Source organism: Bos indicus, chromosome 3, assembly GCF_029378745.1.
Source record: "Bos indicus isolate NIAB-ARS_2022 breed Sahiwal x Tharparkar chromosome 3, NIAB-ARS_B.indTharparkar_mat_pri_1.0, whole genome shotgun sequence".
Taxonomy (NCBI): domain Eukaryota; kingdom Metazoa; phylum Chordata; class Mammalia; order Artiodactyla; family Bovidae; genus Bos; species Bos indicus.
In genome coordinates, this window is record NC_091762.1 from 34,846,218 (window position 1) to 34,864,810 (window position 18,593).

At 36.9% G+C, this 18,593-nt stretch overlaps 1 protein-coding gene and 1 non-coding gene across 5 annotated transcripts in view; both read right to left on the reverse strand.

The window, feature by feature from the left end:
- The window catches only part of GPSM2 (G protein signaling modulator 2), a 53,969-nt gene that overhangs the window by 21,863 nt on the left and 13,513 nt on the right, over positions 1-18,593 (reverse strand). For 2 of the 4 annotated variants that reach the window (XM_019956951.2, XM_070785985.1), the window contains exons 2-7: positions 13,119-13,421; positions 3,921-4,142; positions 3,271-3,406; positions 2,777-2,919; positions 1,772-1,895; positions 1,558-1,673 (exon numbers count right to left, since the gene is read on the reverse strand). In XM_019956951.2, the coding sequence (XP_019812510.2) occupies positions 1,558-1,673; positions 1,772-1,895; positions 2,777-2,919; positions 3,271-3,406; positions 3,921-4,142; positions 13,119-13,174 (797 nt within the window). In that variant the 5' untranslated portion in view covers positions 13,175-13,421. Of the gene's footprint in view, positions 1-1,557; positions 1,674-1,771; positions 1,896-2,776; positions 2,920-3,270; positions 3,407-3,920; positions 4,143-13,118; positions 13,422-14,880; positions 14,945-18,593 lie in introns of all 4 variants that reach the window. The other 2 variants (XM_070785984.1, XM_019956952.2) reach the window with 2 other exon arrangements.
- Positions 4,786-4,915, reverse strand: LOC139182374 (small nucleolar RNA SNORA70). The gene has a single exon (XR_011566039.1). It is a non-coding gene; the product is annotated as a small nucleolar RNA SNORA70 (small nucleolar RNA).

Sequence of the window (18,593 nt, forward strand, 5' to 3'; positions counted from 1 at the left end):
GTTTTATTAAGCAAACAAACCTGAAATTATGTATTTAATGATGATACTTTCAAATTTGTCACCCAGCAAGGCTACACACTTACTCTAACCTTGCCTGTCCTCACAAACATTTTTGGAAGACTTTTGGAATTGTCTTCTGACCCTGTGGCACAATCCTTTCTGGCATATGGTTATCCTTTGAGAATACAGTTAATTTGAAAATGGTTGGAAGTCTTTCTATAACCAAACTCTATTACTAAAGTAGCTTTACCGACTACTGTTTCTATCCTTTCTATTATAGACCTATAAAATTAAGATAGTTTTCCAGTGTGGCTCTGAAAACAATTCCAAAGAAGAGTTCCAAAAATATTTTTAACCAATATTTATGTAATATGTATGAAGTTCTGAGTTCTCCTTGCTTGGGGGTGTGTGGGGCAGGAGTAAGTTTCATTACTTTATACTCATGCTTCTTAAGTTAAACAGCTACCATCTCTACTTTCTTACAGAACTTTTCAGTATTTAATACAAATACATCATTGTTAAGACTTTTCTGTCTTTTGGATTTAAAATATAAGAAACTTTTATATTTAAAATCAAAATATATACTCCTTGTATAGTGATGTATTTTATTTAGAAGGTTATTTCACATCTAACTAGTCAACCAACAAATACCAACCATTAGTTGAAGTTTAAATGGGATGACATTCTAGTTTTTAATATGGACCTAAAGCAATTTTACTTTTTTTTTTTTTTAGATGATAAACTTTCCAGATCTCTCTCACATTAGATTTTTTAACAAAACATAAATCAGTCACTGTGTCTTTGGTTCAGTCATATTGGCTTCTGCCTAAGGCCTGTATGGACCTTCAATTCCCACTAATTAAAGAAAACACCAAACAATCTAGAAAGCAAAGATCAGGCAAAATGAAGCAGTCCAAACTTTGCTATCATGTATGTTTCAAGCCTACCAATAGCTTAAAAAGACTCTGTCTCAGAAGAAGCTGGGAGTGCTACTCAAGTGAATAGGGCCTCAGCTTAAAGAGAGAACCAAAGATAGGCAGAGAGGGTGGGAGAACTCGATAAGATGGTAGGATAAGGTGGGGGACATTCAGCAACTGCTGGAGGAAACCAGGGCATCTGTTTGTTACCAGGCTTTCATGTGGCCTCTCTGCAAACCCATCATTGGTGGTGGGGGAGCATGTAAATATATAAACCATACATGCTGAACCAGTGTAAAAGACTTTAAACGTTTAGAATGTCATTGAAAACAGTTTTAAAGATAAAAACTAATAAAAATATAAAGGGGCTATGCTGCTGCTACTAACTGTTAACAATAATACGTATCGAGCACTGTGTGCCAAGTACTATGCTAAATAAGTGCTTATATAGTCTTTAATTCAGTCCTCATAACAATCCCCAAAGTATTGATATCTTTGATTACAGATGAGAAGGCTGAGACTTAGAGAGCCAAAGGTCCTGCTGCTTAAATGCACCAAAAAAGTCATAAACCCAAAGCCTATGATTCATTGACTGCATAACTAACCATTTTACATTTATCTACAGAAATATTAGACTAACTTGTAGTATTCAGAGGCAGTTTCAAATTCACCAAGAAATATATACGCATTTCCAAGGTTGCTGTATGCTCTTCTTTCAGCTGCTTTATCTCCAAATTCTTTCGCAATAAGGAGACGCTGAAACAGAAAGTTTTAATTAGATAAAACTAAAGAAAGTCTGAAAGCTGTTCAAAACACTGATGAAGAAAATGATCTGCTCCAAAGCTTTACTGTACCTGTTCATGAGCTATAACTGCATCCCTGAAGTTGCCAAGGAGGTAATGCGTGTTTCCAAGATTTCCAAAGGCACGTCCTTGGGCTGCTCGGTCACCCAAAGCAGTTACTAGTGATAAATTTTCCCTAAGTGGTAACAAAAAGTTTTTAAAAAACAAACAAACAAGGTTGAGAAAACCATTTATTGATTTTCATTTACAAATCGAATTCTTTATTTTTTTTTATGGGCGGGAGTAGTCTGAATTGGGTTATGAGGCCCCCACGCAGGATACCTCACCTCAGCCATTGAACTCACTTCGCTGGCAGTGAGTCTGTTCCAAACTCTGCTAAGGAGGCATCCGCCAGGACCCTCTGCAAAGGCGGGGTCCATAGCACCTCCTGCCCAGTCTGCCCTTGTGTGCGTGGAGCCCCGTTCTCTGGGAACTCACCTCCCCAAAGCTCAGGGAAGGCCCTTTTAGGGCCGCGCTATGGCCCTAGTCCCAGACCTTCCCAAGGGACATGGGACAGAGTGACTAAGTGCACTCAGCTCCTAGCCCCACTGATGAGCTTCTCTACAAATTGAATTCTTTATAGGAAAAAAAATGTAAATAAGCTTACAGCCATAATGTGCCAGGTTTTAATGATATGTCTGTGCTGGAGGGTGGCTACAGGAAATAACTGGGAATATTTTACTCAACCATTCAGGTAGGTTTCTTCTCAGAGTCCAGGACAGAGTAATCTTAGAACCCATACAGCTAAGAAGTTCTATGAAAGTCTGTTGATAAAAGACTCCGAATAACCCGACTCACTACTGATATTTCTTATTTGTACCACTAAGTGGCACTGGTCTGCAGTTTAAATGAAAGTTTTCCTGGGGAGGGAGGAGATTACGACTAATAGAACACTATAACATTTTAGCAGCAACTTGATGGTTTATTTTACTTACTAATGATTTTAAAATGTCTGCCAAACTTAAAAACTTTACTACTGTCTGAGGTGGACCACATGACTGCGTCAGGGCTACTCACTCATAATAATCCACAGCTGCCTGCAGAGCATTTCTTACTTCTTCTGGGAATTCTCCTACCTCCTGAGGACCAGGGCAGCCAAAACTTTTCCCTTTAGCATGATACACATTTCCAAGATTGTAAAGTGCTCTTGCTTCTCCCACCTAGATGAAGGTATCAGCAGTTTACATTTTGAAATCAGAGGCCAGTATTACAATGCTTATCACATATACTTATTTGTAACATCCTTGATATTATGGTCAAGAGAAAAAAATGTTTACATCAGCCATCCATACAGAACCACAAAACATATGACCATGTATGAAAGAAGGACCTCTTACTATTTCTTTTTCTCATCTATTAAAAATTTTTTTTGTTTCTCTTCTCATTTTCTCTTCTCTCACTTTCTTTTTGGTATTAACTTTTAGATAAACTACAGAATAATTAAATAGGATTAAAACACAAAGCAATTTCAATGAAAACATTTGGCCTACCATCTAACGTTTCCTCATTACCTTGTCATTAAGCTCTCTGGAAATATCCAGGTGTCGCTGACAACAAACTATAGCTTCATCAAAATTCCCAAGAACTTTTAAAGTATTTCCCAGATTACCACTAGCTTTAGCTTCCCCCAACTGGTCTCCAATAGTCCTGGGGTTTAAAGAAAAGATGTGTTAAAATATAAATCAGCCAGAATACAGTTTTCCCTAGAGAACAGATGACATGCTTAAGGTAAGAAAGACTCATTATTCTTGAAACCTACTTTAAATAAAAATTTTAAACTTACATTTCCGTATTTAAATATAATCTTAATTCACTTAATTAAACTCTAACATCATTTCACCACTATTCATTTACTTAATTAAACTGTGTTCATCCTAAAGATTAGTTTTAAAATACAACAGAGGATGAGATGGCTGGATGGCATCACTGATTCGATGGACGTGAGTCTGGGTGAACTCTGGGAGTTGGTGATGGACAGGGAGGCCTGGCATGCTGCGATTCATGGGGTCGCAAAGAGTCGGACACGACTGAGCAACTGAACTGAACTGAACTGCTAATGAATTAAAACTCATTAAATGTACTATTCGTTTAACTGAATGAAAAAATTTTTGAAGTAACAGTTAATTTAGGGAGAAAGTATGAAAAAGCTTAAGTTAATTACCTTGCAAGAGTTAAATCATGATGATGGTATTCTAGTGCTTTGGCATAATCATGCAAATAGAAATAAGCATTGCCCAGCTGGCTGTAAATAGCGCTAAGAGTTTTTAAGTCTTCAGTTCCAACTTGAACTGCAGCTTCAAAGAATGACACACCAGCACGGCAGTCTCCAGATTTACACAGACGCTCCCCTTCCAAGGCCAGTTCGAGGCAAGAGGCTTCCATTCTATAAAATTATATAGGACAGACATTCACAACATTACATTACAACTGCATCACAGTGTCTTTTAACTTCCAGCAATATAATTTCAACGTGGACTGCGGCAATTCTTGGTTACAACAGCTGCCTCTACAACTGAAGTATATACACACTATTGATAAAACAGTAAACTTTTATAGCAAAAGCTAATCTGCCTATTCAAATGTCTCTCAACCACAAAGGTCTTTTTTTGACAGGAAGTAGGATTTATTGGTGGGCTTGAGTGAGGAGGGGACAGCACCAGGGCTCTCATGAGTGCAGGGCCCGCCATTTGTTCAGAGAGCTGCGATCAGGGATGCACTTGGCCTCACAGCCATCCGGGATAAGCCACTTTCCTGCCACCGTGTTTTCAAATTCATCTACATTAAACTTAGTAACGCCCCACTCCTGGGGAGATGTGGATCTTCTGGTGGCCAGAGAACTTGAATTTGGCCCTGCAGAGAGCCTCAGTCACATGCTCCTTGCTCTGCAGCTTGGTGCAGATGGACGTTATGACTTGGCCAACATGGACCGCGGCCACTGTGCCCTGGGGCTTTCCAAAGGCACTCTGCATACCTGTCTGGAGCCAAGACTGGGGACAGCATGCCAGTCATGAGTGTCCACTGGAAAGGGGTGTCTCCAAGGTGCCTTAGGACAACCTGGAGAGCAACAGGCTGCATACACTACTGAGAAGGGTGCTGATGCAGCCACTGCACACTGGGCCCCCGTGGGGAGAAGAACACAAGAGGTCTTTTTTATAGGATAGCTGAACATCTCTATATGGAGCTGATGAAATAAAATTCACATTTTATGACAAGAGGAGGAAGACTTAAATAAAATTTTTCTTCTGCTCATTTGGCCTCCTTCCTCCCCTTTTGTGTGTGTTGCACATCTGCATTAACCAGACCTCCTTAGGAGATAAGATTCCTTCTCAATCTCATCAGGGGTCACAACGACCCCTTAGGAGGTCTTGTAAGGAGCCACAGTGGTCCATTACTCATTTCTTGCTTTGTACAGGTAGATGTGGATTGTGAAAAATGTCAGTAATATGTCATCTAATGTACAGTGCTTGGACCTCAAAGGGGCAGAACAATTCTCCGAGCTTTCTGAGAGGTGTTCCCAGGTTATAATCCTCAATTTGGCTTGAATAAAATATTTCATTTCTTTCTTAGATCCATCGATTACTTTTTTTTTTTGTCAACAGAGCTCATTCTAATTGGCTAACCTAGAGAAACCTGTTTTACCAATGAGAGAATCTAAAATAGTGTTTCCTAAACTGTTCTGAGTTACGGCAGACTAATGGGATTTCTGGGAGTTTGGGGAGAAAAGGAATGCCTGTGGAGGAGAAGGCCTTTAAGTAATACTCTTCTCTATCCAGGTATGCAGGTGATCTACTCAGCCCCTCCAACCACACATCTCTATGTCATACTCAGGTGAACTCTCATATGCGTGCAGGCATGCGCACGCGCGCGTGCACACACACACACACACACACACACACACACACACACTCCTTCCTTGTCTTACCACCACAGGATCACCTATACTGTAGAAAAATAGAAGAGCAAAATATCTTCAGGTACGAGGTACATTTCCATGAAAGAAGTGTTAAGAAACCTTATGTTATAAAGCAATGATTTAAAGATTTGCAGAAATTCTAATTCTCAAAGTCTGTCACTAAATTTTAAAAGCCAGAAGAATTAAGTTACTATAAATATATCTAAGAGAAAAAACACCAATACTTCCAATTCCAATCCTACACTTTAGTAGGTGCTCTTCACCAAAGTTGCCATGGTGGGTCTTCAACATTTTCATGATTTCTGCCATTCACTTAAATGTATTTCTGTATTTGGCAAATTCCTTTCAATTGGCACGTGCCATTAACTGCCTTCTCTGGTGGCTCAGACAGTAAAGAATCCGACTGCAATGCAGGAGACCTGGGTTCAGTCCCGGGTTGGGAAGGTCCCCTGGAAGAGGGCATGGCAACCCACTCCAGTATTCTCGCCTGGAGAATCCCCATGGACAGAGGGGCCTGGTGGGTTGCAGTCCATGTGGTTGTGGAGAGTAGGACACAACTCAGTGACTAAGCACAGCACATTAAAAAAAAAAAAAAATCTAGCTTCATCTAAAGCAGTATCCATGAAATTGAGTTTGATGTGATACTCACTTTTCTAATGCACATCAAAACAAATATGTAACTATTAAGACAGGGTGCTCAGGGCTGGTGCACTGGGATGAGGGATGGGATGGGGAGGGAGATGGGTGGGAGGTTCATGATGGGGAACACATGTACACCCATGGCTGATTCATGTGAATGTATGGCAAAAACCACCACAATATTGTAAAGTAATTAGCCTCCAATTAAAAAAAAAAGTGAGTAAAATAAATTTAGGTACTACCAGTGGTATACCACCACCCTTTGGAAGACTCTGATTTAGCTCATCAAGCATTTTAATTTTTAGAGCAGCACTAAATTACTTCTTACTAAAATTGTCTTTGAGCAACACTACAGGAGTGGTGGTTCTTGATCCCGGCTGCACAATAGTGGAGCTCACATGGAGCACTTGTTAAAATTCAACTCTGGGTCCCACTCCCCTGGGCATGAAGTATGCCCTCAGAATTGTTTAAAAGCTCCCAGGTAATTCCAATGTACAAGACAGGGTTGAGAATCACTCCTGTAACAGGAAATGTGAATTAAACCACCACTCACCCTAAACTCATTGAGATCAATTAATACATTTCTTCAGGTGCTGTCTTTTAGCCTATAAAATTTCAAGGATCCTTAGAGTCATAAATTAAAATAGGGTTGTAAGAGTGGAAAATAAATCAGATGAAGCTAGATGAAAAATCTAGACTAACAGAGCCAAAGGTTCAAAGCAGAATTCTCGCTCAGAATAAGTAGATGAAAGTAGTCATCTCTGAGAGGTAATTTTTAAGTTTTATATCCAAGTGTCTTTTTTTTTTTTAAATAATTTAGCCAAAGGCTAAACTGCTTATTCACAGTTAGACTAGTGACTTCACCCTCACTTTATAAATCAAGGTAAAATAATGCAAGTTAACCTCTTTTTAGTATTTTGCTTTAACATTAGACTAGGAATGGGGTGGGGAAAGATAAAGCACATAGAAAAATAAATTAGTTTACTAGAAATCTTAAATTGCTGTTTTATATTTCTTTATAGGTCACTTCAAATTAATAAAGCCTATTTTTGTCTTTTACAAGTGAAAACTTCCCTTTATTTTTGAATATGAAAGAATTCATAAAAGAAAAAAGATTACTTTTGTTTAAGGTCTTATGAGGTTACTGGTGTATCACATGTGTGAAGAGAAATGAGTCAGCAAAAGATTAATATGTAAAAATGTGGTTTTATCAAAGGCTTCTTTTGCCAGACGTGGTACTTGAGCTAGTTATCTTTATTTGTCTAAATACTGAAACCACTGAACTTCTAAGAATTACCATGGGGGAAAAATTGGAAAAGACATTTTTACACATAAAATACATTACTGTTTCTATTAACAAATTTTAAGCATAATACCAATTATGGAAAAAATTATATGTTGAGCAATTTCACCACTAGGAGTTTATTTTAAAGCTACATCAATACAAATTTAAAAGGATGGTCACAGAAGCGAAAATCCACAAACAGTTTAAACGCCCATCAACAGAGTAGTGGTTTAAAAAATTACATGTCACCATACGATAGAATCCTAGTGATGGCGCACGGCTTCACCCAGGGAGAGAGACACACTGTCGTCACCTGCGGAACCATCAACCCAGGATGATTAGGTTGCTGGCCAGGAAATTAATAAAAGACGAGGCTATTGAAGCAAATTTATTTTTAAAGCAGGACAAAAAAAATTAACATAAAAACTTCTCTGCCATTTGAGTCACTGCCTCGTGCACTGTGTTATCTGCATGACACATTAACCGGATCCCCCAGAAGACACGGGAACGCCTACTTGCCCCCTACCCCCAGAAGGCAATTATTCCTGGAGCTAGCACATAGCTCCTTAAGAGAAAACTTTTTTCTCAATCCTGTAAGGTGTCACAATAGTCCACTACTCACCTTGTTGGATGATGTAAACTGTCAACATGCTACTTGGATGTAAAACTCTCCTTGTCTCAAAAACTTGTATTACTGTGCCTTGACTTCTCAGGCAGAGTAGTCCTTAAAGCTTTCTGAAAGACTGTCTCCAGGGTTATAATCCTCCGGTTAGCACAAATAATTTCCCTTTCCTTCTAAGATTGACTAGTGATTAACTTTTTTGTCAGAACTATTCATATATAGGATGTGTAAAAATTGGAAGTTAATAACAGTATATCCATATAGAACAGAGAAGCACCTTCTTCAAATATATATCTTCACCACAAATATTTGATGTTCTGAACTTAAATTTATACAACATTATAATGGAACCATCAATCCAAATGCTGTTGCATCTCACAAAACTTAACTATAAGGCTGAATGGCATCCTAAGAATTACAAATTTTCTAAAAGGTATTTTACATAATTCTCATTGGAAACAGTGATAGCTACCTGGAATCCTGCTGGCTACACCGTCGTCCTTAAAGGTGAGAGTGCCCTACAGGACAATCTACCTTAGAAAATTATTTCAGTAACAAATGCTCAAAATAAAGCTCCAACTCTCTAGCTTATGAGTTTATTTTGACATACAGTATAGTTCCGATATGCTTTATTGGAAAAGAAGTCAATGTTCTGGCAAAGTCTCCAACACCTCAAATATAGCTAATTGCAAAATAGCGAAGGAAGGTTGGTTTATAAATTTTTTAGAAGATCATTAAATAGTAACAGAGAAAGTAATTTCATATCCTCTCTGTCTCTATGAGAGAATAGAATTACTTCATCTGTTTACCAGTTGGGTTGAAAACAAAGAACATACGAAGACTAGAAGACAAGCCAGGAAAATATCTGTCCATTAAAATATATCCCACATATAAAGTTTTCTTTTCATTCTTCCTAATGGCCCACTGAATTATGTAATAAAAAAAAAGTACATTTCTAGTAAGTATAAAGACAGCACTACTATCTTGACTGAAATGTTTACATTTTTGTCAACAGATTGAACATTACAGCTTTAAATCTTCATCTTTGCACAATCTCACATCATTTCAACTTATTTTAACTTTTATATTTTATTATTTTTCACTTTTCTCCTACAACTTGATTTTTTTCTTTACTTTCTTCTTTCTGGTTTCTTGTGTTTACAGTGTATCAATGAAAGCAAAAGAGGATTAAAATCTTGATGCTATATTAAAAAAATTAATAGCCAAGTTCTGTCCAAATCTGACTTCCCTTCAAAGACTTATATACTAATTAAGAATAAATGCTGGGATTCAGGACTTAAGATCAAAGCAAGAGTGCCCTGCACCTTCTCCACTGTGCTGTCTCCTGTGGCTGTCGACTGGCTCACTGTAGCCCCTAGTTCCACCTTCCACGTGTTTTAATTGGGCATAGATTTTTTATCACCAGTCCTAGCTGCCATAAACAATTTTCATCTGTCCAGTCTACCACATATATCAAGTTATTCTAGTTTACTTTGTCAAAGGGAAAGCGTAAAACTATCTTGCATTAAATTTAAATTCTGATCAGTAACTTGGTTTTAAAAGTGATTATTCTATACATTATAACAAATTTCATCCTCAAAATGATGCTGGGAGATGGGAATTATTATAGAAGGAGAAAATGATGCTCAGTGACCTGCTTAAGATCATATGATGGCAAAGCTGAGAGGTGAAATCCTGTCTTTGTCTCCAAATCCAGTGTTCTTTCCACCACTCCACATTACCTCAAACTATTCTTCAGAAAGAATATTATTAATAATTATATTTATCTAGCAAAATTGAAAGTCAATACTAAAATTGCATTCCTTCACAACTTAATTGCAATAGCCTAATTTTTATATTAAAGTATTGAAATGTTTTTCTTCAAAGTAACAAGTATAAACAAGGAAATTTCTTTGTTTACTTATATTTTTTACTTATATAATTTACTTATAAATTATATAAGTAAACAGTATAATTATATAAGTAAATAAAAATATTTACTTATATTTCTTTGTTATACTTAAACAAGTATATAACAAGCTAAACAAAGAAATACAAAACTAGAGAAATTAATATAATGAACCTGATATATCTACCTTTCTACATCAACAATTACCAATATATGATACATTATCAATATATATTTCATCTTTACCTCCACCCTCACTCTGCAACTTTTGAAGCAGATTCTAGAAAACATAGAATTTCATTTGTAAATATTTTGGTATGTACTTCTAAAAGATATGGAGTCATTTTCAAAAAATACAATCACAGTACTATTATCAATCCTAAAAATTTAATGGCAGTTATTTAAAATCAGTTGAACACTTTTAAAAAGTTTAGAAACAAATCCCATTTTTCTGTCAGTCTCCATTTCTCTCTACCTTCATAAATAAGTTGCAAAATATTTCATAAAGCATTCTGATATCTCTTAGGAGGTTTCTTAGTATCTGAAATCTGTAAATCAAAATTTACAAACACACCGTACCACAGAAGCTCCTCCAGGGACAGACGAGGACCTCGATGAAAGAACCAGACGGATACAACAGCACATGCTAAGTGTTTACCAGAATAGAAAAATAACCTATACAAGGACATGACATCTAAAAACGGGATACAAACTATTACCTGCAGTTATATACTAATCCAGTCATATACAGAATGCTAATTTCACAGGACTGACAAAACCAGAGATTTGTTTGGTGTAGTCTTACTAAAAATAGTTAAAAGTTTTACATTTCTTTTATAGGTGAAGTCTTGTATCAATATATAACCATGTTTGACCTATGCTATATCATGAAAAACAATAAATCTAAGATCTTCCTATAGGCAAAGGTATAATCCACTCCTCATCAATTGTTACAATATTAAAAACATGGAAATATATACACTACCATATGTAAAACAGATAGGCAATGGGAATTCGCTGAATGACTTAGGGAACTCAAACCAGGCCTCTGTAACAACCTATTTGGGGGGGATGTGGTAGGAAGTGGGAGGGAAGTTCAAGAAGAAGGGGACATAGGTATACCTATGGTTGACTCATGTTGATGTATGGCAGAAACCACCACAATATTGTAAAGCAATTATCCTTCAATTAAAAAGAAATTTTTAAAAAAAGTAAGCCACTCTTGAAACTATTTAGCAAGACAGATAAACATCTTACTACATGTCTTATTAAACATTTTCAAGAGTGAACCATCAAGTTCATTTGATGGTTATATCCAATGAAATTCAAAGGACATTCCATCAAATGCGGTGCCAGACAACAAGCTAGGCATCATGGCTGCCCAAAGGGAGCCAATAGTCAAAGTAGGGAGTGGCAAAGGAGGAGGAGACAAACACATATAAACAGGTACACTGAATTTTAATATAGTTAGTGCTAAGAGAGAGAGATGCACAGGATATTTGAGCACAGAGAGGGCACTTAAAATATGGAGTTCAAAAACAGTTTCCAGAAGAATATTTTTGAGCTGAATTCCTAGATATGGAGTAGAATTAGCTAAACCAATAAAGTAGGAAGGGCATTCAGGTCATAGGGTGTAGCACGAACAAGGGCACTGAGTCACATACAAGGAACAAGGTGAGGGAATGCAGGAAGTAAGGATGAAGGAACACGTAGAGGCCTGGTAATGCAAGCTCCTGTGTACTACATTAAGCATGGCCCTACCCTGCAAGTGACTAGAAGCCACCAAAGAGATTATGCAGAGGTTGCATGATTAACTCTGTATCTGCAGACTGAGCCCTCTGGAGGAAAATTTAAAAGAGATTCCAAGAGGCCAGAATGGAGAATGGAGGGAGTCTGGAAGGAATATGATGGGGGCCTGAACTTTCACAGTGGTGGAGAGAAGCCAGATGGATAGATGAATCTGAGCAGCATTTAGGAAGTAAAACTGGCAAGACTTCACACTAGACACAGAGGTTTCTGGAACTATGCCCCAGAGGGTAGAGCAAGAGCATTTCTATTAAAAATTCATTTAAATTATATTGAATGTCTTCCATTTTCTTTCATTTGAAACTTTTAAATTTGCAATAAAAATGCCCTCAGCTTACCTAGATAAACTTTCTTGGCACCATGCCCTAACATGAACCATCTGCTCCAAAGCCAATGACAGTAAATCTCATTCTTTCCTATGCAAGTGCTAAGATACCTACGGTTTGGTATCAAACATCTTCACTCATTAGGGATAAGAACGCTATTCAAAGCTAGAAGTTCTGATGTTTATTTAATATTAACTCAACAGTTTTGATAAGGAATCTATTAATATCTAATCACCTGATAATTAAGTCTTCCATTCTAATATTTGTGTTTATTTTACAGTTAAGAACAATGAGCATAACTTCCAAAATAAATGTTAAATAATGACGATATACATATTCTTGCTTTGCTCCTAAATGACTTAGAAATGTCATTAATATTTTACCACTAAATATTAAACTGATTATTAGTTTATCATGTTTAGAAAGTACCCACCCATTCCAACATTAACACCCCTTTTCTTAAAAGCTCATTTATAAAAGATCACTATTTAAAAATTGTAACAAAAATTAGGTTGTTCAGCCAACCACACTACAAAATCTATCTTCTACCCTCGAAGATTTAGAAATATATTTCACTTTAATATCTGCATTATAAAAAGAGTAACAGAGTTTAAAATAACTAATCATAAACTCTTCCACAGAACATTAGCAAACAAACTATAGAATATAATTGTTCTCTACTACCATTTCCCTATAGAAAGGATATAAAAACTTACTACAACCACAACAAAAAGAAAACACTGTTTAAAGGAGATACTAACTATGGCTAGTATATTTTCATATTTAAATTTCAAATGATCAGAGTTAAACACGTTTAAATAAATATTAAAATTATCCACTAAGAAAGCAGCAGTCTTACCTGTAACGAACATGAAAAGAATGGTCTTCTCTCATGTTTATCAAATTTTCCTCCATCGAGTCATATTATAAGCTGGGTATACTAAGAAATTATTTTATTTTGTGCCAATCCAGCTCTACAATGTAGAATTGCTGCAGAACATTGTCCGGTTAGTATATTAATGAGTTGGTGTTAATACATCCTAAGCTCCTGCTTCTTCTTTATTAATAATGAAAGGAGGTCAATGTCAGACAGCTTAAAGGTTCAAAATGTGTCCCAAATCCTTGCATCTCTGGCCCTTTCAGCAGCACTTCAGCAACATTTCTGCAAAAGGAATACAAGATGTTTTGCTTGAAGTCCTATTTTCAAAGAACAACCTAAAGTAATTCCAAGCTGTACATAATCACACAGCTAATTTCACAGACTGCTGTCATGTCAACTATGGCAGAAAAACAGCAAAGGGCTTAATCAACAGAGGGCTTCTAAATAAGGATGTAAACATATGATATTTACTTGAGACATGCACTTTTTAATTTTTTAAATTGGTTTAAAATACAATAATTTTATGTAATATTTTCCATTACAAATATAAAAGAATAGATATAATACTAGTATCTTAAAATTGTAATATTTTAAGATTTAAAAAACTACCATTAACAAATAAAATGAAAATTCAACAACTCATTTGAACAAGTCAGTCCTAAACTCTATAAATTTACTTCTTCAAAGAAGATATTTGTGCTGATTTTAAAATTTTCTCTGAAAGCGACTATACCCACAATGAACAGCAAAAGGATGAATATGAAGATGTAAAAGAGGACATCAAAATCGTAAAATGTGGGCGAGGGGAGTAAGAAAATGTAGATCTTTTTCCCCCTGGAATGTATCTGAGCCTGTATGACTACCAGTCTAAGGCAAGTAGATGTACGAAAGGGTTAACATACTTGAAAAACAGGGTAACCACAAATCAAAAACATACAATAGATTCACAGAAACCAAAAGAAAGAGGACATAAGTATAATACAAGAAAAAATCATCAAACCACAAAATGAAAAGCAAAAAGAAAAAGGGACAAAGAAGAAATACAAAAATCAACGGGAAAACAATGTTTAAAATGGCATAAATACATATCTATCAATAACTACATTAAATGTCAATGAACTAAATGCTCCAATCAAAAGATGGAATGGCAGTCTGGATTAAAACAACAGACTACAATATGCTGCCAACAAGAGACCCACTTTAAGGCAGAGTAGACTTATAGATTGAAAGTAAAGGGATGGAAAAGGATATCTCATGGAAACAAAAATGACAAGAAAGCAAGAGTTGCTATACTCAGACAAAATAACTTTAAACCAAAAACCATAAAGATAAAGAAGGATGCTATATGGTGATAAAAGGATCAATACAAGAAGAGGATTTTACACTCGTCAACATATATACATCCAGCAAAAGCAGTTATAAGAGGGAAGTTTATAATAATACAATCTTACCTCAAGAAACAAGAAAAACATCAAATAAACAAGCTAAACTTGCATCTAAAACAACTAGAGAAAGAAGAACAAACAAAGCCTCAAGTTAGTAGAAGGAATGAAATCATAAAGATTAGAGCTGAAATAAATGAAATAGAGACAAAGAGAACAATCGCAAAGATCAATGAAACTAAAAGCTGGTTCTTTGAAAAGATAAAATTGATAAACCTTTAGCTAGACTTATCAAGGAAAAAAGGGAGAAGACTCAAATCAGTAGAATTAGAAATGAAAAATGAGAAGTTACAACTCACCCCATAGAAATTCCAAGGGTCATGAGACTACTATGAACAATTATATGCCAATAAAATGGACAACCTGGAAGAAATGGACAAATTCTTATAAAGGTACAGTCTCCATAGACTGTGAACCAGGAAAAAATAGAAAATATGAACAGACCAATCACAAGCATTAAAAGTGAAACTATTATTAAAAACCTCCCAACAAACAAAAGTCCAGGACCTCACAGCTTCCCAGGCCAATTTTATCAAACATTTGATTCCTTGTGACCCCATGGACTATACAGTCCATGGAATTCTCCAGGCCAGAATATTAGAGTGGTTGCCATGCCCTCCTCCAGGGGATCTTCCCAACTCAGGGATCAAACCCAGGTCTCCCACATTGCAGGTGGATTCATTACCAGCTGAGCCACCAAGGAAACCCATCAAACATTTAGAGAACAGTTAACAACTATCCTTCTGAAACTTTTCCAAAAAATCACAGAGGAAGGAAAACTTCCCAACTCATTTTATGAAGCCACCATCACCCTGATACCAAAACCAGATACCATCACCCTGATACCAAAACCAGATAAAGATACCACAGAAAAAGAAAGTTACTTTTTATGATAAAAATAAAAAAGCTCTCCAGAAAGTGGGCATGCTGCCAAGTCGCTTCAGTCGTGTCTGACTCTGTGCGACCCCATAGGGCAGCCCACCAGGCTCCCCTGTCCCTGGGACTTTCCAGGCAAGAACACTGGAGTGGGTTGCCATTTCCTCCTCCAATGCATGAAAGTGAAAAGGGAAAGTGAAGTCACTCAGTTGTGTCCGACTCCTAGCGACCCCATGGACTGCAGCCTACCAGGCTCCTCCGTCCATGGGATTTTCCAGGCAAGAGTACTGGAGTGGGTTGCCATTGCCTTCTCCAAAAGTGGGCATGGAGGGTACATAACTCAACATAATAAGGCCATATATAATAAACCTGTATCCATTGTTTTCCCATCTAATTGCCATGAAGTGATGGGACTGGACACTGGAAACAGTGACAGACTTTCTTTTCTTGGGCTCCAAAATCACTGCAGAATGTAATTGCAGCCATTAAATTAAAAGATGCTTGCTCCTTGGAAGAAAAGCTATGACCAACCTAGACAGCATATTAAAAAGAGAGACGCTACTTTGCCAACAAAGGTCTGTCTAGTCAAAGCTATGGTTTTTCCAGTAGTCATGTATGGAAGTGAGAGTATTCCATAAAAAAAGCGCCAAAGAATTGATGCTTTTGAACTGTGGTGTTGGAGAAGACTCTTGAGAGTCCCTTGGACTGCAAGGAGATCAAACCAGTCATTCATAAAGGTAATCAGTCCTGAATATTCATTGGAAGGACTGATGCTGAAGCTGAAGTTCCCAAACTCTGGCTATCTGATGCGAAGAACTGACTCACTGGAAAAGACCCTGATGCTGGGAAAAACTGAAGGCAGGAGGAGAAGGGGATGACAGAGGATGAGATGATCGGATGGCATCACTGACTCGATGGACATGAGTTTGAGCAAGCTCTGGGAGTTGGTGACAGACAGGGAAGCCTTGCGTGCTGCAGTCCATGGAGTTGCACACAACTGAGTGACTGAACTGAACTGAAGGAGACAACTGAAAACTCTGTTTCAGACAACTGAAAACCTGTACTGTGAAAACTATAAGATGCTGATGAAAGAACTTGAAGATGACATAAACAGATGGAAAGATATACCATGTTCATGGATTGGAAGAATCAATGTTGTAAAAATGATTATACTACCCAAGGCAATCTACGGACTCAATGTAATCTCTATCAAATTACCAATGGCATTTTTTCATAGAACTAACATACAAAAAAATCTCAAAATTTGTATGGAGACACAGAAGACCCCAAATAGCCAAAGCAATCTTTAAAAGAAAAACGGAGCTGGAAGAATCAGGCTCCATGACCTCCAACTATACTACAAAGCTACAGTCATCAAAACAGTATGTAACCAGTACAAAAATAGAAATATAGACAACAGAACAGGATAGAAAACCCAGAAATAGCCCATGCACCTATGGTCAATTAATCTATGACAAAGGAGTCAAGACTACACAATGTTGGAAAGAGTCTCTTCAACAAATGGTGCTGGGAAAACTGGACAGCCACATGTTAAAAAAAAAAATGAAATTAGATCATTCCTTAAGTCCATACACACAAAAAAGCTCAAAATGGATTAAAGACGTAAATGTGAGACTGGACGCTATAAAACTCCTAGGGGAAAACATAGGCAGAATACTCTGACATAAATCACAGCAACATCTTTTTAATCCATGTCCCAGAATAATGGAAATAAATGCAAAAATAAACAAATGGGACCTACTTAAACTCAAAAGCTTTTGCACAATAAAGGAAATGATAGACAAAATGAAAAGACAGCCCACAGATTGGGAGAAAACATTTGCAAATGATGTGACCAATAAGGAATTAAGTCTCCAAAATTTACAGCTTATTAGGCTTACTAGCATCGATACAAACAACCCACTCAAAAAATGGGCAGACCTGAATAGACATTTCTGCAAAGAGGACATAAAGATAGCCAATAGGCACATGAAAAATGTTCAACATCACTAGTGTTCAAAGAAATGCAAATCAAAACTACCATGAGATATCACCTCACACCAGTCAGAATGGCTATCATCAAAAAATCCACAAACAACAAATGCTGGAGAGGGTGTGGGGACAAAGAAACCCTCTGGCACAGTTGGCAGGAATGTAAATTGGTATAGCCACTACGGAGAACAGTACGGACTTTCCTTAAAAAACTAAAAAACAGAGCTACCACATGACTCTACAATCCCACTCCTGGGCATATATCCAGAGAAAAACATGGCCCAGAAAGATACATGCACCCCAATGTTCACTGCAGCTCTGTTTATAATACCCAAGACATGGAAGCAACCTAAATGTCTGTTGACACAAGAATGGATAAAGAAGATATGCAATACATATACAATAGACTAGACTACTACTGAGCCATTATAAAGAATGAAATAGGGTCTTTTGAAGCAACATGGATGGACCTAGAGAATGCCATACTGAGTGAAGTAAGTCAGTGAAGAGATATATCATATGACATTCCTTACATAAGGAATTTAAAAGAAATCATGCAAATGAACTTATTTACAAAACAGAAAGAGACTTATGGACTTAGAAAATCAACTTATGGTTGCCAGGGGGAAGGGACAGTTAGGGACTTTGGGAAAGTCAAGTACGCACCGCTGTATTTAAAATGGATAACCAACAAAGACCTATTGTATAGCACATGGAACTCTGCTCAATGTTCTGTGCCAGCTTGGATGAGTCGGGGGTTTGAGGGGGAACAGATACATGTATATGTATGACTGAGTCTCTTTGCTGTTCACCTGAAACCACCAGAACATTGTTAATCAGCTATACCCCAATACAAAATGTTTTTGGTGTTAAAAAAGAATTAAACATATATGCATCTAATAAGGGAGTGCCCAATACGTAAAACAAATACTAATAGATATAAAGGGAAAAATGAATAGGAATACAATAATAGTAGGAGACTTTTCAACACACTACTCACTTCAGTGGACAGATCTTTCATTCAGAGAATCAACATGGCAACAGAGATACTCAATAATGTAACAGAACAGTTAGACTTAATTGATATTTTCAGGACAAGACATCCAAAAAACCAGAATATAGATTCTTTTCAAGTGCATATGGA